The sequence below is a fragment of the Pongo abelii genome, chromosome 10 (assembly GCF_028885655.2).
Source record: "Pongo abelii isolate AG06213 chromosome 10, NHGRI_mPonAbe1-v2.0_pri, whole genome shotgun sequence".
NCBI lineage: Eukaryota > Metazoa > Chordata > Mammalia > Primates > Hominidae > Pongo > Pongo abelii.
Window position 1 is genome coordinate 11,583,399 of NC_071995.2, and position 22,596 is coordinate 11,605,994.

Below are 22,596 nucleotides of genomic sequence, written 5' to 3' on the forward strand. Positions count from 1 at the left end.
CATGAGGACATCATCTGGCTAGCGCACTGTTCCCAGAAGAAGAATGAGAAACTAATGGAGTCAGAATGCCACTGCCTTATCTACCTTAAATCAGCCAAACTAGCTGCAAGATGCAGTACGTGGCCCATCTCCAATCACCACAGCCATCCACCAAACCTAGGTTAGAAAAATTCAGAGAATACTACAAACACCTCTACGCAAATAAACGAGAAAATCTAGAAGAAATGGATAAATTCCTCGACACACACACCCTCCCAAGACTAAACCAGGAAGAAGTTGAATCTCTGAATAGACCAATAACAGGATCTGAAATTGTGGCAATAATCAATAGCTTACCAACCAAAAAAAGTCCAGGACCAGATGGATTCACAGCCAAATTCTACCAGAAGTACAAGGAGGAACTGGTACCATTCGTTCTGAAACTATTCCAATCAATAGAAAAAGAGGGAATCCTCCCTAACTCATTTTATGAGGCCAGCATCATCCTGATACCAAAGCCTGGCAGAGACACAACAAAAAAAGAGAATTTTAGACCAATATCCTTGATGAACATTGATGCAAAAATTCTCAATAAAATACTGGCAAACCGAATCCAGCAGCACATCAAAAAGCTTATCCACCATGATCAAGTGGGCTTCATCCCTGGGATGCAAGGCTGGTTCAATATACGCAAATCAATAAATGTAATCCAGCATATAAACAGAACCAAAGACAAAAACCACATGATTATCTCAATAGATGCAGAAAAGGCCTTTGACAAAATTCAACAACGCCTCATGCTAAAAACTCTCAATAAATTAGGTATTGATGGGGCGTATCTCAAAATAATAAGAGCTATCTATGACAAACCCACAGCCAATATCATACTGATTGGGCAAAAACTGGAAGCATTCCCTTTGAAAACTGGCACAAGACAGGGATGCCCTCTCTCACCACTCCTATTCAACATAGTGTTGGAAGTTCTGGCCAGGGCAATCAGGCAGGAGAAGGAAATAAAGGGTATTCAATTAGGAAAAGAGGAAGTCCAATTGTCCCGTTTGCAGATGACATGATTGCATAACTAGAAAACCCCGTTGTCTCAGCCCAAAATCTCCTTAAGCTGATAAGCAACTTCAGCAAAGTCTCAGGATACAAAATCAATGTACAAAAATCACAAGCATTCTTATAAACCAATAACAGACAAACAGAGAGCCAAATCATGAGTGAACTCCCATTCACAATTGCTTCAAAGAGAATAAAATACCTAAGAATCCAACTTACAAGGAACGTGAAAGACCTCTTCAAGGAGAACTATAAACCACTGCTCAGTGAAATAAAAGAGGATACAAACAAATGGAAGAACATTCCATGCTCATTGGTAGGAAGAATCAATATCGTGAAAATGGCCATATTGCCCACGGTAATTTATAGATTCAATGCCATCCCCATCAAGCTACCAATGACTTTCTTCACAGAATTGGAAAAAACTACTTTAAAAGTAGTTTTAAAGTTCATATGGAACCAAAAAAGAGCCCACATTGCCAAGTCAATCCTAAGCCAAAAGAACAAAGCTGGAGGCATCATGCTACCTGATTTCAAACTATACTACAAGGCTACAGTAACCAAAACAGCATGGTACTGGTACCAAAACAGAGATATAGATCAATGGAACAGAACAGAGCCCTCAGAAATAACGCCGCATATCTACAACTATCTGATCTTTGACAAACCTGAGAAAAACAAGAAATGGGGAAAGGATTCCCTATTTAATAAATGGTGCTGGGAAAACTGGCTAGCCATATGTAGAAAGCTGAAACTGGATCCCTTCCTTACACCTTATACAAAAATTAATTCAAGATGGATTAAAGACTTAAATATTAGACCTAAAACCATAAAAACCCTAGAAGAAAACCTAGGCATTACCATTCAGGACATAGGCATGGGCAAGGACTTCATATCTAAAACACCAAAAGCAATGGCAACAAAAGCCAAAATTGACAAATGGGATCTAATTAAACTAAAGAGCTTCTGCACAGCAAAAGAAACTACCGTCAGAGTGAACAGGCAACCTACAAAATGGGAGAAAATTTTCACAACCTACTCATCTGACAAAGGGCTAATATCCAGAATCTACAATGAACTCCAACAAATTTACAAGAAAAAAACAACCCCATCAAAAAGTGGGTGAAAGACATGAACAGACACTTCTCAAAAGAAGACATTTATGCAGCCAAAAAACACATGAAAAAATGCTCACCATCACTGGCCATCAGAGAAATGCAAATCAAAACCACAATGAGATACCATCTCACACCAGTTAGAATGGCAATCATTAAAAAGTCAGGAAACAACAGGGGCTGGAGAGGATCTGGAGAAATAGGAACACTTTGACACTGTTGGTGGGACTGTAAACTAGTTCAACCCTTGTGGAAGTCAGTGTGGTGATTCCTCAGGGATCTAGAACTAGAAATACCATTTGACCTAGTCATCCCATTACTGGGTATATACCCAAAGGACTATAAATCATGCTGCTATAAAGACACATGCACACGTATGTTTATTGCAGCACTATTCACAATAGCAAAGAATTGGAACCAACCCAAATGTCCAACAATGATAGACTGGGTTAAGAAAATGTGGCACATATACACCATGGAATACTATGCAGCCATAAAAAATGATGAGTTCATGTCCTTTGTAGGGACATGGATGAAATTGGAAATCATCATTCTCAGTAAACTATCGCAAGGACAAAATCCAAACACCACATGTTCTCACTCACAGGTGGGAATTGAACAATGAGAACACATGGACACAGGAAGGGGAACATCACACTCTGGGGACAGTTGTGGGGTGGGGGGAGGGGGGAGGGATAGCATTAAGAGGTATACCTAATGCTAAATGACATGTTAATGGGTGCAGCACACCAGCATGGCACATGTATACATGTGTAACTAACCTGCACATTGTGCACATGTACCCTAAAACTTAAAGTATAATAATAATAGAATAAAATAAAACAAAAAAAAAGAAAAATGTAATCCAAAGACATAATGATACACTATTATCTAACTCAGTTTTCTCTTGCAGAAAAACGTAAGTAATGTAGGTATTCTGCTAAACCAAGAGTGTGGGAAATACGCCCACCATTGTTGTGTCAGGAATTCAGGATCCAAGGAAAAAATAGATGGAGAATGTCCAAGTTTTGTCATATGAAGTGGTAATTAAACCTAAAGGAAAAACCTATTCAGAAAACTGGGGTTGGCAGGTAACATCATGTCGTGTTTCCTAAAGTTACAACTAAAATCAGAAAGTTTCTACTTAAAATCTCTTAGAGTTACACATGAATGTATACAAACAGTGGATTTTTCCCTTCAGTATATAATGAGCAGGGTAATAATAATTTTCATGGAACATTTCTCCTAATAATTTTTATCTTATAACTAGACTGCACACTTAGAAATGAACCAAAACAAAAATGGAAAACATAGCAATGTGTTATAAACACTCATGCAACCATCATGTAGGGCAAGACATGGAGCACTGCTAAGAGCCTAGGTTTGCCTCAATGCCACTTTCCAATCCCCTACACCTTTCTTCATGTCTCCTGTGATAAGCAACATCCCTAATTTATGATGGTCTTTTTTTAATATTCTTTATACTTTACCAACAAGGTATTCGACCCTAAACTCAATAGCTTGGTTTGGCCTGCTTTGATCTGTGTATAGGTGCAATCCTATATGTTCTTATTCATGGCTTCCTGGAATCAACATTTTGTATCCAAAATTTAACCCCATCATTGCATGTACATGTGATCCATTTCTTTTCACTTCTCTGTATTTTTTTCATTTTTTGATTTTACTGTGATTATTTTCTACCCTTATTTGATATATATTCGGACAGCTAATTTTTTGAGCTTTTATGAATAATGCTACAATGAACATTCTTTCACATATCATTTGCTACAATTCCTCTGTGTATATATATCTGGGTGTAGAATTACAGGGTCCTTGATTATGATGTTCAAATTCTCCTCACAGACATAGAAAAGCCCAAAACATAGTTTGACTAAATTTATTCCTGTTATCTTTATCTCCAGTCTCTTTATTGCGGTTTGCATATCTTATCAATTATACATTCAATCCAAGAAGACACTATTGTTTCATACAGTCAACATTTATTTAGAATTACACACTTAGTTTTCTTTGTCATTAATTTTTTTTTTTTTTTTTTGAGACATCGTCTCCCTCTTGCCCAGGCTGGAGTGCAGTGGTGCGATTTCTGCTCACTGCAAGCTCCACTTCCCGGGTTTAGCCATTCTCCTGCCTCAGCCTCTGGAGTAGCTGGGACTGCAGGCACCCGCCACCACGCCAGGCTAATTTTTTTGCATTTTTAGTAGAGACGGGGTTTCACCGTGTTAGCCAGGATGGATTGTCATTAATTTGTATTGCTCCTTGCGTGTTCAACTTTGTATTTTCAGTAATTTTATTTTATCAGAAATTGAAAAATATCATTTTCAATTTCTGTTTATGAAGGTCTACTACTCTTTGGAAACACACTGAAGACATGATTTCCATGATTCCATTGAATTCCTGCTTCCATATTTTCTGTTTAAATCAGGTTGTATTTAGAATACAGTTCTTTTCAACATACTCTATCTTCTACCTCTAGCTACTTTTCAGATTTTCTGTTGGTCTTTGGTGTCCTGTATTATTTTACATTAATTTGGTTTTAGTTATTATGTCTGAAGTTTGAGATTACTAAAAATATATGCAAGGATACATTTTATACCTTTTGGAAAAATCCTTGCAACATTTCTCTTGCTCTATTTTCTCTCCTCTAATCTTACAGAACTCCAGAAGTATGTTAGGTGTTCTGACTGTAGCCTCAATGTGTTACCCTCTAGCTTTGTATATTTCCATCTCTTCTCTTCTATGCTTCATTCGGTGTAGCTATCTTCCAATTCACTTATTCTCTCTTGTACTGCATCCAACTGGTTAACTCTATTGGATTCCCAATATTGATCATTCATTTTTTCAGTCTTGTTGTTTTAGTGTTCAGAATAATCTTTTATTCTCCTTCCATAAATCATTTTCTATGGGGAAACTGAACAAACTACTCTTAACACCATGTTCTTTTTAAAAGTGTTTTTGACTTTTGGAGTTTTTAGTTTTTTGTTTTAGTATGTTAGAAATGAAAATGGTAACAGTTTTCTTCTTTTCCCAACACTTTGGTCAGAGAACAGAATAAAAGCTTTGTCCTGGAATTTACTTTAGATTTGAAAGAAACTGGAAATTAAGTTGATGTGAGTAGCTTTTTTTTGGATATTAGCTTGTCTGTTGCTGGGTCCTCACCACAAACTCTGTTAACAGGCAAACTCAATGAGCAGCACTCTCGATCTCAAAATATCATGGCAATAGATAAAATATAGTTCATCAACCACAGCTACATTGTCGTATTCAATGAATTAATTTTCACTTTGCTTATGTTGTAGAAATGTTGTAGAAATGTTGTAGAAATGCCTTTGAACTCCATCATTACCTAAATGAAATAGAGAAGATGTGGCGGAGGGCTTACTTCTCTTTGATTTATTTAGCCCTAACATCCTTACTTTATAAATAAGAACTTGATCATGAAATGGTTTATTTATTTTTCTTATTAAGCAATTTTATTTATACTAAAATCAAAATCTTTCTATAGTGTTCCTTGGATTAGTTTAATATCATCTATAATTGTTTTCTTCAGCAATGTATTTTAAACTACACTACACTTAACTTTCTAAATCTAAATGTATTCAGCTTGACTTGAGCTTTGCCGTTTACTAATATAACTTTCCTACTATTATACCTCTTAGAAATTACATAGACATTACCCAAATTATGTATGTAAATATTTCAAAAATAAATTATTTAATAAGAGATTTAAATGTAGATGATGATAATGATGATGATGTCAGCTAAAAGGTAGAATGCTATTTAATATATGTGATTTTGGTCTTCTTTTCAAAGTACTAGAGTTAAGGGTGGTGGGAGAACCCTATTATTCTTCCTCATAGATTTATGACCTTTTTTTTTTTTTGAGATGGAATTTCTGTCTTGCCACCCAGGCTGGAGTGTAATAGCACAATCTCAGCTCACTGAAACCTCTGTCTCCCTGGTTCAATCAACTCTCCTGCCTCAGCCTCCCTAGTAGCTGGGATTACAGGTGGCTGCCATCACAACCAGCTGATTTTTGTATTTTTGGTAGAGATGGGGTTTCACTATGTTGGCCAGGCTGGTCTGGAACTCCTGACCTCAGGAGATCGACCAGCCTTGGCCTCCTAGAGTGCTGGGATTACAGGCATGAGCCACTTTCCCGGCATGATTCATATATTATTCCCAGAATCAGGCCTAGACAAATACCCTCACCTAGCATTGCATCAAGAATAACATAAAACCAACATATTTCCAATGATTTACTTGCTATTTTTTTTCTTTTACCACATTCTAAAAATTATGCCAAAAGTGACCTCCAGCAAAGAATACTCTCTTTTTGGCTGTTTAATTTTGTTCCACTTTCATATGAACTTACACAAATACTCTGTGCAATTATAAAGTGTATAAGCTTCATCTTTTAATAGCATCACTAACAAGTTAAATTCTCTCGACTGCTTATTTACATTCTTAGCTACTGTCATGAAATCTGGGTGATTTTATTATAGCAGTCAAAGTAGTTAAACTGCGTATGTTTTATGCTTTCACAAAATTATCTTTCTACTATTTTTTCTCTAATATTCAAAATATTTGTAGTATCCAAATATTTTTCCTCAAATATGTGTACACATGCATGGTATTATAATCTTTGAATGGTAAAAATATATGTATAATTATTTCATTTCAGGATAAATTTAGAAAAATTGTCTTGTATATTTAGTGTCCATATTACTATAATATATTGGAAATTCACTAATTTCTGCCACTTTGAAATGTTGTTATCATAAATCATTAAATTGGAAATAAGAAAAAAAGTATCTAGTAAAATACAGATGCTCAAAATCTGGTGTTTCAAAGTAAGAATAACATGGAGAATGTGGACGTAGACTTCCTGCTTATCTCTTTCTTTTTTAAATTAATTTAAAGGAAAGTTTAAAATTTTATCTTGGATTTCTTACTATCATAATGCTCTTTTCTTCTTTATTCAGCAAAAACTCTAATTACAATGATGTCTATAAGAATATGTTTGTTCAGCCTATTTTATATTCATTGATTTAGTAAGTTTCTACTTTTTAAATATTTTCATTATTGTGAAACATAACATACATTATATATATATTTATATATATATAACATTATATATATTTATATATATAACGTTATATATAACATTATATATATATTTATATATATAACATTATATATATTTATTATATATAACATTATATATATATTTATATATAACATTATATATATATTTATATATATAACATTATATATATATTTTTATATATAACACTATATATATATTTTTATATATAACACTATATATATATTTATATATATATAACACTATATATATTTATATATATAACACTATATATATATTTATATATATAACATTATATATATATATTTATATATATATAAAGGAATAAAGCCTAAATGTACAATAAAGAAAAAAATTATAGCATTAAGAGTCATGATTCCACATCATGGTCATAAAGTAGAATTCACCAGCAATCCAGACACTCTCCATATAAGCCTTCTTGCTGATAACATTTCCCTTTTGTTTCCTCCATCCCTACCATCCCAGTTGTTACAATAATCACTCATATGTCTCCTTTTAGAATTTCGTCACCAGTGTAATAAATTTCAATTTATTAAAAATATATTTTTGTGAACTTTATATAAATGGAATTATAATGAATCATTTTTCAAACCTAGTAATTCCTCTCATATCTGTGAAGTTCAAATTTGTTCATTTTCCTTTTTATTTATGTTCTTCGTAAACATGTTGTTGCTCTAGTTGGTTCTGTCGGGACAGTTAAGTTCCTCTTCAAAGTCTCAACTTTCCGGCCATAAGTTGTAAATGTTGTAAATCAATCCTACCTCACACCCCTCCTTCTTTTTGCAAATCGTGCGTTTACCCCTATTTGGAAAAGTTTAAGTCTTAGCCAATCAGGATCACTTTAGATTGCACGGTCCAACCCCAGCCAATAGGGGAAGGACACAGAAACAGGAACTGTGTTAGGATTAAAAACTCCTTCCCTCCTTTGTTCGGTGTGCTCTTGGGATTGTAACAGGCACAAGCAGCACCCTTTTGCCAAGGTAAAGGTGGCTTGCTCAGAAATTTTCTGTCAAAGTGCTGGTTTCTTTTGTCTACTCCGAGCACTTGTTTCAGACAATTCATTTTGATTGCTGTATTCTATTGTACAAGTATGCCATAATTTACTTGTCCATTTTATCACAGATGGACATTTGATAGACTTCTCAACTTAGCTATTAAAACTCAGTGATATGCATGTATGGGTATATGTATTCTGATAAGAGTGCAAATACTGGGTCTTCATATGTCATCCATCATCTTAATCAGATGATGCCATACTCAGACAAAGTAACTGCTCTGATTTACAGTTCTAGGAGCAGTGTATGAAAATTCCCATTACTTCATATGCTTTCCAAAATAAGTAACATCAGAATAATGTTTACACTTTTATATTTATATGAAACACTATTAAACCTAACATTTTATAAGCCTTTTTCTATTGTTTCAGAATGTATCCTTAATTCAAAAATTGTTACTCTTTTTAAATTCTATGACTATGATTTCATGCACATTTATTAATAATGAATTATATATTTCATATATTTGTTTATTCATATTCTTTTTTCTTTCTTTTTTTTTTTTTTTGAGACAGAGTCTTGCTCTGTCGCCCAGGCTGGAGTGCAGTGGTGCGATCTCAGCTCACTGCAAGCTCTGCCTCCAGGGTTCACGCCATTCTCCTGCCTCGGCCTCCTGAGTAGTTGGGACTGTAGGGGCCTGCCATCACACCCAGCTAATTTTTCTTTTTTTTGTATTTTTAGTAGAGACGGGGTTTCACCGTGTTAGCCAAGATGGTCTTGATGTCCTGACCTTGTGATCCGTCTGCCTCGGCCTCCCAAGGTGCTGGGATTTCAGACATCAGCCACCACGCCCAACCCTTTATTCATATTCTTTATTAGTTTTTCTAATATTTTTTCTCAAGTTTTAAATGCTGTTTTGTTATGAACAAGTGTAATTATGCTAGACATATTTCCTTTAACCAAACATTACATCAAATGACTTTGAGAAATATGAGTAGTTAACAGCATACTGTAAGGCAAATTTCAGCATTGTTTAACAACTCCTTAAAAGGACTCAAAGAAAATAATATGTTGAAATATCAAAACAGTCTTTAAGTACAATGAAGGTGCCCATGGGAAAATACGAACTCTACTATTACTGTTATGGAAAAAAATGGTTAGTAGTGAACAAACCATGTCTGAATTTTTTAAAGGCAGGCCTAATATCAATGTACAGATTCCCTTTAAGGTCCTGAGCTTAATTTCTATGTGCACCTGATTTCTGATGGTGCAGTAATGTTCTGGTTCCTTTTAAATTCTCTGACGAATGTCAAAATGGAAAGCACTGGGCCATGCTATTGAATGAGTTCAAGGCTGACTTAATAGAAAACATGATAATTTCCAAAACAGCTCAAACTGACTCATATTCAAACACTAAGTCCTTGTTATAAAATGTTTCATACTGATGTTGAAGTGAAAGCTGAATTCTCAATTCCTGGCATACAAATCAAGTCATATTCTTATTCATCATTTTGCAATTTTTTGCTTGTTTAACCTGTCTATAATTTGTGTTCAGCAATGTCAGTTGTTAGGGAAATTTTCCAAACTAATATGTAGATCATACATTGGATGCCTGCACTGTTATATGTAGCTTGGTCAAAACTAGAATCATGACCACTGCTGATTCATTTTTTCAATGCCAGATTTATGGAAAGTGAATCCCAAATTTTCCTACTAAAAGCATCCAAGGTTTTCTTAGGAAGCCCAGGAAGGCCAATATTCCTTAAAATCTGGTTGCTGCTAACTAATAGTTTTGTATAACTTATTGTTAACAAGCTCATTAACATAAACACGTTCCCACACACACACACACATACACACCCCTCAAGGTTGAGTAAATTATTGTCCTATAATTTCTAAAATGAAAAATTTTCTTACTTGGGCTTTTCAGCACATTTTCAATGTTTATCAAGCTTAATTTCTCATGCTTAGGCCTTTGACTAAGTTTTTCTCTTGAGTCTAATACTTAAATCTTAGTTATTTAATTAAAATACTCAGCAATTTTATAACTATTCCTCGGACACTTAAAAAACGTGTTCCATTGAAGAGTCTACACTTCTCTGTGTATGAATATTCAGGTTTATTTTTCCCTATTTAATTTATTTTTGATTATGAAATGGTTTAAAATGAATAGATGTTAAAATCAGTCTCCAATCTTGGATTTTATTTCTTTTCAGTTTTTATAGTATAATGGTTTCTAAGAGGGGATCTTGAAGTCAGACTGTCAAGACAGGAAACCAGATCCCTGCTTCATATAGCTATGATGTGAGACGCCATTTTACAACTACTGCCTGCCTCAGTGTAATTACCTATAAAAAGCAGATGATAGGCCGGGCGCGGTGGCTCAGGCCTGTAATCCCAGCACTTTGGGAGGCTGAGGCAGGTGCATCACCTGAGGTCAGGAGTTTGAAACCAGCATGGCCAACACGGTGAAACACCATCTCCACTAAAAATACAAAAAGTAGCCAGGTGTGGTGGCACATGTCTAAAATCCCAGCTACTCAGGTGGCTGTGGCAGAAGAATCAATGGAACCCAGGAGGCGGGGGTTGTAGTTAGTTGAGATCATGCCACTCCACTCAAGCGGGAAGACAGGCAAACTCCATCTCAAAAACACCACCACCAACAACAAAGGGCGATGAAAATACAACTGTCTTTGGTTAATTTTGTTAGGAGTTAATACACTATTTGTATTACTACTTTCAATTTTACCTCTTTATTATAGGCAGGAACCAGATTGTTAATTATCGATTCAATACTGTTTTACTTGATATTTTAGATGCCAGTGAGTATTTATACTTGTTTTTTTTTTCTTCTTCTGAGACACAGTCTCCCTCTGTTACCCAAGCTGGAGTACAGTGGCAGGATCATAGCCCACTGCAGCCTTGAACTCCTGTGGTCAAACAATCCTCCTGCCTCAGCTTCCCAAGTATTTGGGACTATAGGCATGCACCAACGCGCCAGCTAATTTTTTAAATTTTTTGTAGAGACAGAGTTTCCATATGTTGCAAAGGGAACTCCTGCTCTCAAGGGATCCTCCCAACTTGGCCTCCTAAAGTGCTAGGACTACAGGCATGAGCCATCACATCCAGCCTGCAGTGGGAGTTTCTGAAGGTCAGATGCTACCTAGAGCTTTGGCTCATGTCCATCCCAAGGTGGAGCTAATCAGTTTGTAGTTATTACCTCTTCCTGAAAGTGTAATTGAAATAGATATGTAAGTCAGCTGGCAGGACTCTCACATTATTCTTGAACTGTGGAGTAAGGGACATTATTATAGCAGGACCAAAGGGAAGCCTCTGAAATTCTCCTCTACTGGCAACACAATGTATAAAATATAATAACCGCATTCCCTAAGGAATGGAACTGGTCACTGCCATGACAAAACACTTGAAAGTTACAGGGGATGGTAGTCCTTTCTATAACTCGATTCACTTAACCTATCTGGCCTCTACCAAAACCAGGTGGATTATAGAATCAATGCAGACTACCATAAACTTCAATCAACACTCACAAATGCTGTCCAGGATGTGCTGTCTTCACTATGCAGAGCATAGCTTCTGGTACTTTTTACTGGGCTTGTGATTTGGTGAATGGTTCTTAATCTACACCCATTAAAAAAATCAAAACAATTTGCCTTGTATTATAATAATAATAACACCGTGTCACTGTTTTATATCATGGCTATGTCACTTCTGTTGTCAGTTTAATTTACATTTTTTAAAACATCATGATTATTTAATATATTAATAATATTACAGGCCAGGCCCTGTGGCACATGACTGTAATCCCATCATTTTAGGAGGCCAAACGGGAAGATGACTTGAGCCCAGGAGTTTGAGACCAGCCTGAGTAACATGGTGAAATCCTAGCCCTACAGAAAATACAAAAATTAGCCAGGCGTGGTGTTGTGCCCCTGCAGTCCCAGCTGTTAGCAATGCGGAGGTGGGAGACTCACTTGAGCCCAGAAGGTTGAGGCTGTAATGAGCTGTGATCCTGCCACTGAACTCCAGCCTCAGGGACAGAATGAGACCCTGTCTCAAAATAATAGCAATAATAATAATAATATATTACTTCGTACAATAATCAGGAAGTGGCAAGTTTCTTAAAAATAGTAAAATACTGTAACGATGAATGGAAGTAAAATACCAGAAGAAAAGAAATCAACCTGAGAAGATTCAGGGACCTACAGCATAGGTGAGGTTTTCAAGCATTCAGTGTCCCTAGACCACATGTTGAAACAATCTTTTTTACAGTAAATGGCATGTTGCTCTCTCTACAAATTTCCTATCACTACAAAAGAGACACAATGTTTTGGGGGCCTATTGGGATTTTCAAGACAACATATTCCACATTTGAGAATATTGCTCTGACTCCTTAACGAAGTTTCCCAGGCTGCTGGTCTCAAGTGGAACCCAGAACAAAAGAGGGCTCTACAGAAGATATAGACTGTGCTCCAAGCTGCTCTGGCCACTGTGCCAGCTGATCCAGCAGGATTCAAAGATGCTAGAAGCATACATAGTGGGCATTATAAGACTCTGTGCACATCTCTGACAAGCCTGTAGGAGACAGGAGAGCAAATCCCTATGGAATTAGTGCAAGACCATTCCCTCTTCAGCAGAGGAGTATTCTCTGTCTGAAAAACAAAACAGCAAGTGCAAAACATTAATCCAAGCATAGAGTCCCTCTAAACACAAGCCCCTATAAGCACAAAACCCTATGCAACTGCGGACGTCATATGCTCATAAAGCCAGCCATGACTGGAGGGTATGAGCACGTCTCAGTGGCACAAGGAGTGGTAGTATTGGACACAAACATGTGCTTTCTCAGATTCTCTTCACTATATCCTATTCCCCTGGCCAGCACCTTGCCTGATCCAGGTCATCCTTCCATTTGGGACTTGAATGCATCACCACACTGTGGGCATAAGGTCTGACTTTCATGACCACCACCAAGGGACTGGATGATGGAAGAGAGAACAGCAGAAATCATAGTTCTGCCTCAGGGAAACCCTGACCAATAAGAAATAGAAGACTAATGACAGCTGAGAGGATACATTCTCCCTCCTCTCTCTCTTCCACGGACTAACGCCAGCTGTGGTTTCTCCTTGTAGCCCTTCTGGAAAAGTGCTGGGAGCCAAGTGCACACATCTGATGACCGTCATGCTGTCTCTCTCACCTCACTGTGAAGTGGCTGCCAGCAGAGTCATACAAGACATCACCACACATTGTTTCACATTTGTTCCTGTCTCAATTTCCACGTCTTTGCCATTTTTGTCTTGAATTTGACTTCTAAATAAATGTTAGCACTTTAATAACAGGTATTACATTAAAAACATTTTGGTAAAGTAGCTGGTTACTAACTCAATTTTTTGAAATGAAATGCCATTTTGTTTAAATAATCAACTAGAAAATATAATAATACAAATATATAATTGACAATAGAAAAAAATACATATTCAAATAGACCAAAGTTGTTTATATGATTTTTCAAAATATTGTAATAGGTGCCATCTAATTTTGATGTTCTACCTTGTCTCCAATTCAGACACCTGATACAGCTGCATCAAGACTATATTAGTGTGATATTTCCCCTAAAATTGTGGAATAGCCAAACTTTTCCTTAGAGGAAGGATTCTGCTTGGATAAGCCTGTAATCTTATCCTGAGACTAGAACAGGGGAATTCATGCAACTGCAGATTTTGTGATGAGTTTCCTTTTCGTTGGTTTACCACATCAACTTATCCATTTTAGCCACCCATTTATTTGTTCATTAAAGTATCATTTTTGACCATCTATTCTTGGTGCTGGTTTCTAGTTCCTGGGAGCCAACAGAAAGCAAGACAGACATTATCTCTTTTTTTACGGTTCTTACATTGCACTGAGGAAGATATATGATTAAAGAAATACATAAATCAGGTGTGGGGATGATTTATCTTAAGGTTTAAGCCACACTTTAAATTTCATAACACCAAGAATTAATACAGTCAGGTAGAATTTAGCTGTGAACAATACTGTACATTTCTTTCTTATAATAGAACTTCCTATTAAAGAATATGTCAACATCCTTTCATTTCATCATTGATGACAAAATTACAACGTTAAGGCTCATCCCATAATTAATACATAGATTTCATAGGTACTATTTTAACATTTACAAAAAGTTTGACTGAAATATTTTCCACAATTTCTATACTATATTTACATTGATTTTTTTTTTTCAAAAAGAGAGGATTTGAGTTCTCTTATCTGAAGTTTAAGGAATTTTATAAATGGAAGGTAAGGATATAATTAGCAATTCAGGGGCTTAAAAGTGCTTTAGAAAGAATACTAAAATAATTTATATGAGATCTCAACTTCAAAAACAGCTTTTCTTTAATTCAAAAGCTGGAAGAAATGACTTTTCTAACTGCATATGCATAACTGATAATACCAATTGAGACCATGATCTTGATGTTTCACCCCTTTATTAGAGAAGAGATTTTTTTCTAAGCTATTCACATACTTGTATGAAATCTAATATTCCTCAGTACTGCTTGTGGTAGACATACACTAAATTTACTCTGCATATGCTTCTCACTTGAATTCTATTGTGTGCATTGTTTTCTAACAATAATTCTGATTGTTTTTTACTAAACATAAAGTAGAAATTCATAATGGAATAAAACACCAAAGATACATCCTCATTATTGATTTAGAATTGAATGACTTTACCATCCAATAAATTCGAGGTTCAAGCAATGAATTCTAAGCACAATGTGGTGTATTCCTGTGGTTCAAATAACAATAGAAAACAGCAATATTTTTCCTGGGATAAGCTGCTAGTTCTTAATAATTATAAATAGACATCATAAATTCTACAAATGAAATATAAAATACATGAATGAAATATACATGGCTTCAAAATTCTAAGAAATTTTTGTCATATTTTGTATAATTTGGCAGTTTGTATGAAAAAACAGAAAAGATTATGTTATTGTCAATGTTCTTAAGTTTTCATACACAAATACACACACACACATATATTTTTTTTCTAGACTAATATTAGGTCAAAGACTTTCCTAGGTATGAGTTTGGAAATTATTCATACACATACAGTACAGAAAAACCAGTAAGAAATATAAAATGTTTCATACACCACCAGTTTGTTTTCTGCTAGAAGACACACAATGCCCCTCTGGTGAATCTATGGAGATGAAGGCTTCTCTCCTTTCACCCAGTACCTCACTTGCCGCAAAACTGAAAGAAAAGTCTGCTTTAGCTTCTTGTTTCCCCAAATCAGGATGAATGGGTGGATTGAAGGATAGCTGAATCTAATAGCTTTGCAGAACATGAAGACAGGTTTGTTTTCCAGACTCCCAAAACTCCAAACTGATATCATTATGGACAGAAAGTAAATGGCACATAACAAGAGGAAGGAGATCACAGTTTGCAAAACTTTTATGTGGACCTTGGTGCTGGGATCTTGAGATCCTTTACCATGGAGCTGCATCTTGTTGAGATGTTTACACAAAGAACAGATTAACAGCAAAAAAGACAGTAGGGTCAGAGTGAAGGGTACTAAGTTTGCTAGCGTGGTTATAGTCGCATCTGAAAGGTACATTGCACTCCTCAATTTGATCTTCCAAGTCATGTTTCCTTCATATTCTTTTGTCCGTAGAATCTCTTTCATGTTTATCACAAAAAGTTGACAAGCCAAAAATAGCAAAGGCCCCAACAGCATCACCAGAATGACACTCTTAACTCTCCTCTTTAAGTGAAGAAAAATAAGGTTGGAGAAATTGGCAATCTTGAGCAAATAAAATATGCTGAGGCTAGTAGCAAGCCAGTTGCTGAAATGGCCGGTTACTGTCCAGACATCATAAACAGTAGTTCTTACTCCTACACTATAAAAAGCTGGATTAAACACAGTTGAATACCAATTTAATAATAATGCCCAGAGCAAACCAACTCTGGAGACTGCCAGAGCAGTGAGAATTTGGTCAGCAAAGGAGATCTTTTGTCTCTTGACCCACTCAATGGAATTTACCAGTGCTATGAAGCCATTACCAAAATTTCCAATAACAAATATAACCACCACCAGAATGGAAAAAATGATGGGCAGAAAAGTTATCATGTCGAACAGACGAAAAAAAAAAAATTTAAATGCTGCTGTTGTGTCCGGAGTTGGTTCCTGCAGGTGGGTTCGTGGTCTCCCTGACTTCGATAATGGAGCCACCGACCTTCACAGTGAGTGTTACTGCTCTTAAAGATGGCATGGACCCAAAGAGTGAGCAACTGCAAGGTTTATTGAGAAGAGAGAAAGGACAAAGCTTCCACAGAGTGGAAGGTGACCCAGGCAGGTTGCCGCTGCTGGCTGAAGCCATGAGCTTTTATTCCCTTATTTGTCCCCTCCCATTTTCCTTTTTTGTCCTATCAGAGTGCCCTTTTTTCAATCTTCCCTGTGATCGGCTACTTTTAGGATCCTGCTGATTGGTGTATTTTAGAGCGATTGGTGCATTTTACAATCCTCTTGCTAGCTACAGAGTGCTGATTTCTGTGGTTTTACAGTGCACTGTTTGGTGCATTTTACAATGCCCTTGCTAGCTACAGAAACGTTCTCCAAGTCCCCACTGGATTCAGAAAGTATAGCTGGCTTCATCTCTCAATGTAATATAACTGGGTGTGATTGCTTGAATATCCTGACCTTAAATTCTATATGCACCTGATTTGTGAATGTGCTGTGACATTCTTTTTACTTTTAATTGTTATGACCAGTGTCAAGCCAGAAATCACCATGGCATGTTAACTGATGAGTTCAATGATCTCTTTATGGAAAACATTCTTATTTTCAAACAACTCAAATTAACTCATTCATTCACTGTCTGTTCTTGTTATAGGCTGGAATTATTCACACTGAAATTGACCTGAAACCTGAATCCTCATTTGCTAGTATGCAAATAGGGACATATTCGCTTTCAGTGTTTGCAATTTTTCCTTGTGTAACCTCTCTATCATTTATCTTTAGTGACTTCAGTTGTTAGGAAAGTTTTGTAACTCAATATATATATCATATAATAAATGTCTAAATTCTTAAAGGGAGCTTGGTCATAACTAAGATCATCACCAATGCGGACTTTTTTAAATGACAGATTTAAATACACAGAATCCTAACTGCTTTTATCAAAGGCATCTCAGATTTTCTTGAGAACCACAGGCAGGCCAATACTCCATAAGATCTGGTTGCTGCTAATACTTTCGTATAACTTCATTATTCACAAGCTCATAAATATGCACACAAATACACACATGTGCACACCACTTATGAATGGAACAAATTATTTTCTTGTAATTTCCAAAATAAAAAATGAGTTTCCAAGAGGTTGTGTAGATGAAATTAGTCCTATTTTCCCGGGTTTTCAGCCCATGAATAATATTTATTTATCAAACATATCTCTAATTCTTAGGACTTGGTAAAGTTTCTCTCAAGTCTAATCTTTAAATATTATTATATAAAATATTTAGCAATTTTATAAGAATTCCTGAGTACCAGACCCTTTGATATATAATCTTGCAGTATCCTCCTATCACAGGAAGACTGACTACCTTGCCCCTGAACTTGGAATTCAATCATTTAACTTACTTTGATAAACAAAAAATTACTACACTTTGCATAGAAATTTGAGATGGCTTCCATACTTGGGATTCTTCCTCTTTCCATTTACCATGAGAATATCGCCTACCTAGTACAATGTTCCCAGAAGAAGAATGAGAAACTAATGATGTCATATTGCCGCCACCTGATCCAGACTAAATTGGCAAAACTCTAACATCCTCCAAGATGCAGACTTTGGCCCATCTCAAATCACCACAGCCATCCACCAAACCCAACTTAGAAAAATAAAATCCAGGCCCAGTGCGGGCAAGGCTGAGGAAGGCAGATTACGAGGTCAAGAGATGGAGACCATCCTGGCCAACATGGTGAAACCCCGTCTCTACTAAAAATACAAAAATTAGCAGGGCGTGGTGGTGTGCGCCTGTAGTCCCAGCTACTCAGGAGGCTGAGGCAGGAGAATGGCGTGAACCCGGGAGGCAGAGGTTGCAGTGAACTGAGATCACGCCACTGCACTCCAGCCTGGACGACAGAGCAAGACTCTTGTCAGGAAAAAAAAAAAAAAAAAAAAACCAACATCAAACGACTTGTGAGATGTAAATATCTAATGTAGTTTTGAAGGGTTTTCTCCTGCAGAAAAACATAACTGATAAAAGAACTCTGCTAAACCAAGAGTGTGGGAAATATGTACAACCTTGTGTGTCAGGAATTCAGGAGCCAAAAGAAAAAACAGATGGGGAATGGCAAAGATTTGTTGCTGTGAGGTGGATAATTAAGGCTAGAAGAAATCCTTTGGAAAGATCTGGGGGTGGCAGATAACATCATCTCAAATTTCCTCACGTTGCAACTAAATAAGAAAGTTCCTATTTCGACTATCTTAGAGTTGTATAAGAATGTATACAAATAAATGATATTTCCCTTCAGTATATAATGAGACGAGTAATAATAATTTCTATGAGACATTTCTCCTAATTACAAATTTGTATATTAAAGTTATAATGCGCACTTAGAAATGAACCAATACAAAAATGGGAAATACCACAATGTATCATAAACACTCAGGTAACCATCATGCAGGGCAAGACAAGGAACACCGAAAACAGCCTAGGTCCACCTCTATGCCACTTTACAAGCCCCTAAACCCTTCTTTGCATCTCCTGAGATAAGCAATATCCATAATTTATGATGATGATTTCCTCAATTTTCTTTATACTTTACCAACTAGGTATGCAACCCTAAACTCCGTAGCTTGGTCTGGCCTGCTTTGAACTGTGTGTAGGTGCAATCCTACATATTCTTCTTGTTTGTGGCTTCTTGGACTCAACATTATGTTTCTGAAATTTAGTCACATAGTTGCAAGTACATGTGATTTTTTTCATTTCTCTATAATGTTCCATTGCATGGAATTACTGTAATGATTCATCCAACCTTAATATGTATTTCGCCAGCTTCTTTTTTGAACAGTTATGAATAATTCTACTAGAACATTCTTTCATATATCATTTGATACAATTCCTTTGTATATACACCTATGAGTAGAATTACATTATCATTGTTCAAAATCTCCTCATAGACATAGAAAGTGCAAAAAATAATTTAACTAAACTTACTCCTGTCATCTTTACCTCCATTCTATTTTTTGCCATTTGCATATGTCTTATCAATTATATAATTACCCCAACAAGACATTATTATTTTTTACAGTAAACGTTCATTTAGAATTATGCACATATTTACCACTTTCATTAATTTGTATTCCTTCTTGCGTATTCAACTTAATATTTTCAATAAGACCCTTTATTGGCCAGGCAGGGTAGCTCACACTCATAATCCCAACATTTTGTAGGGCTGGGGCAGAAGCACCCAGGAGTTCAATATCAGCCTGTGCAACACAGCGAAACTGCCTCTACAATGAATGAAAAAGTTAGTCAGGCGTAGTGAAGCTACTCACAAGGCTGAGGTGGGAGGATGGTTTGAGCCCAGGAGTTCCAGACTGCAGTAAGCCATGATCCTACCACTGAACTCCAGCCTGGACAACAGAGTGAGACTCCAACTCTACCAACAAAAATTATAATAGTAATTTTTCTTTTATCTGAAAAGATATATTTTAAGTTTCTGTTTATCAAGATCTATTCTACTTTTGAAATACACTGAAGACATGAATCCATTGAACTCTAGCTTTATTTTTGTCCATTGAAAATCAGGTTGTCATTTAGACAGTTATTCCCTTTAACATAATCTATCTTTTCCTCCAGTTACTTTTCAGATTTTCTATTGGTCTTTGATGTCCTGTCATTTTATGTTAATTTGGTTTTGGTTATCTTGTCTGAAGTCTGACGGTTTCTAAAAATATATGAACTGATACAATTTATCACTTTTGGAAAAATCTCCACATTGCTTCTGCCCCATTTGCTCTCTCCTAATTTTCCAGAACTGCAGAAGTATGTTAGTTGTTCTGATTGTAGCTTCACTGTCTCCGACCCTCTAGCCTTATATTTTCTATCTATTGGTCTCTTTATCCTTCATTCTGGGTAGTTATCTTCAAATTCACTAATTCTTTCTTATGTTTAACTGGTTTTTAACTCTATTGGATTCTCAAAATTGACTACTCTTTTTATTTTTGTCTTATTGTTTTAGAAGTAGAAATGAACTTTTGTTCTCCTTATATAAATCATTTTTCTAATGGAGAAACTAAACCAAGTATTCCTAAAACCAAGTTATTAAGAAAAGAGTTTTTTTAAACTTTTAGTATACCTGACATGAAAATGGTAACCATATTTTTCTTTTTGTAATGCTTTGGTCAAAGAAGAGAATAAAAGCAAGATCTAGGCATCCTCCTGAAACTTGGAAGAAACTGGAAATTGATTTCATGTCAATAGCTTTTTTTGGATAGTAGCTTATCTGTTGCTGGGTCGTCACCACAAACTCTTTTCACAGGCAAATTCAATGAGCAGCACTGGATCTCAAAATGTCATTAAAATTAATTAAATAGAGCATGTCAACCACAGCTCCACCACTCTATTACATGATTTAAATTTTACGCTGTTTTTTTTGTTTTGTTTTGTTTTTTTGTTTTTTTTTTTTTGAGACGGAGTGTCTCTGTCTCCCAGGCTGGAGTGCAGTGGCGCGATCTCGGCTCACTGCAAGCTCCGCCTCCCGGGTTCATGCCATTCTCCTGCCTCAGCCTCGGAAGTAGCTGGGACTACAGGTGCCCGCCACCACGCCCCGCTAATTTTTTTGTATTTTTAGTAGAGACGGGGTTTCACCGTGTTCACCAGGATGGTCTCCATCTCCTGACCTAGTGATCCACCCACCTCGGCCTCCCAAAGTGCTGGGATTACAGGCGTGAGCCACCGCGCCCGGCCTATGCTGTTTTAATTAGCAGAAATCAAAACTTCTTAGTTTATAACAATCTTTAAAAGATCAAATAGTAAAACTGTTCTTACTAGTTTATCAAAAAATGAAGGACATCTGACATAAGTAGACATTAAGTCCCATGGAAACAAAACTGAATCTGGTGCTTTTATGGAATTCCACCATTTAATCCTATCCATGAATATAGTTTTGGTTATAGAACTATAACCTTCGAACTCCGTCATCACTCACTCAAGTGTGACAGAAGATCTGGGGTCTTACCTCTGTTTGACAGTTTGGTGCTAAAACCCGCTCTTTAGAAATAAAAGCGTACTCATAAATGTGTTATTTGCTTTATCTTTCTTATTAAGGAATTTTATTTACACGAAAATCGAAATTCTTTCTATCGTGATCATAGTGAAAGGAGGATTCGTTGAGGGTAATTCATAAATAATTATTTGTTTAAGCAATGTATTGTAAAATAAACTACACTTAATTTCTAAATCTAAATGTATTGAGGTTGACTTGAACTTTGCTGTTTACTATTGTAACTTTCCCACAATGATGATCTTTTTAAAATTACTTATTTTCCAAATTATGTATTTAAATATTTCAAAAACAAACCATTTCATGAGATAGATGAAGATATAGATGATGAGGAGAATGATGATGGCAGGTGAAAGGGAGAATGCTATTTGCTCAATGTGATTTCAGGCTTGTTTCTAAGTACTGGAGTTCAAGGTGATGAGAGAACACTATTATTCTTCCTCATGGCCTCATGAGTCTTCTATGATTCTCAGCATTAAGCCTAGACAAGTACCCTCACATGGTATTTCATCAAGAACAATGTAAAACCAACATATTTTCAATGATTTATTTGCTTTGTTTTCTTTTACTACATTTTAAAATCCGATAAGAAAAGCGACCTCCAACAATTAGGATTCTATTTTGGGATTTTTTTTGGCATTTTTAAATACAAACATGGACAAATATTCTATGCAATAACACAGTATATCAACTTTGTTTTATCTTTTAATAGTATCATTAGCAAGCCAAATTCTTGTAAATGCTTTTTCCCATTCTTAGCTATGGTGACTAAATCTGGATTATTTTACTGTAGCAGTCAAAGTAGAATTATATATGCACAAACATACTCAAAGATCATGCTAAATATGTTTTATACCTTAAAAAATTTGCCTTTCTATGGTCTTTTTCTCTAATGTAGAGCCAAAAAATTTATATTAACGAAATATTTTACCCAACACACAGGTGTACACATGATTAGTATTGTGAAATTAAAATGGTAAAAATATGAATGTA

At 35.8% G+C, this 22,596-nt stretch overlaps 3 protein-coding genes across 3 annotated transcripts in view; all 3 read right to left on the reverse strand.

Moving 5' to 3' along the window:
- Window positions 1–22,596, reverse strand: part of LOC100440863 (taste receptor type 2 member 30) — a 246,589-nt gene that overhangs the window by 111,176 nt on the left and 112,817 nt on the right.
- LOC100439397 (taste receptor type 2 member 64-like) overlaps window positions 1–22,596 on the reverse strand; it is a 152,154-nt gene that overhangs the window by 111,176 nt on the left and 18,382 nt on the right. The gene's annotated exons all lie outside the window — the stretch shown is intronic.
- Window positions 8,792–19,864, reverse strand: LOC100439033 (taste receptor type 2 member 31). Its single transcript, XM_054526831.2, has one exon. The coding sequence runs from the start codon at window positions 16,444–16,446 to the stop codon at window positions 15,517–15,519; it is 930 nt and encodes a 309-aa protein (XP_054382806.1). The 5' UTR covers window positions 16,447–19,864; the 3' UTR covers window positions 8,792–15,516.

Bases quoted from the DNA above. Each gene is read 5' to 3' on its own strand.
- LOC100439033 (XM_054526831.2), bottom strand. From the start codon at position 16,446: ATGATAACTTTTCTGCCCATCATTTTTTCCATTCTGGTGGTGGTTATA.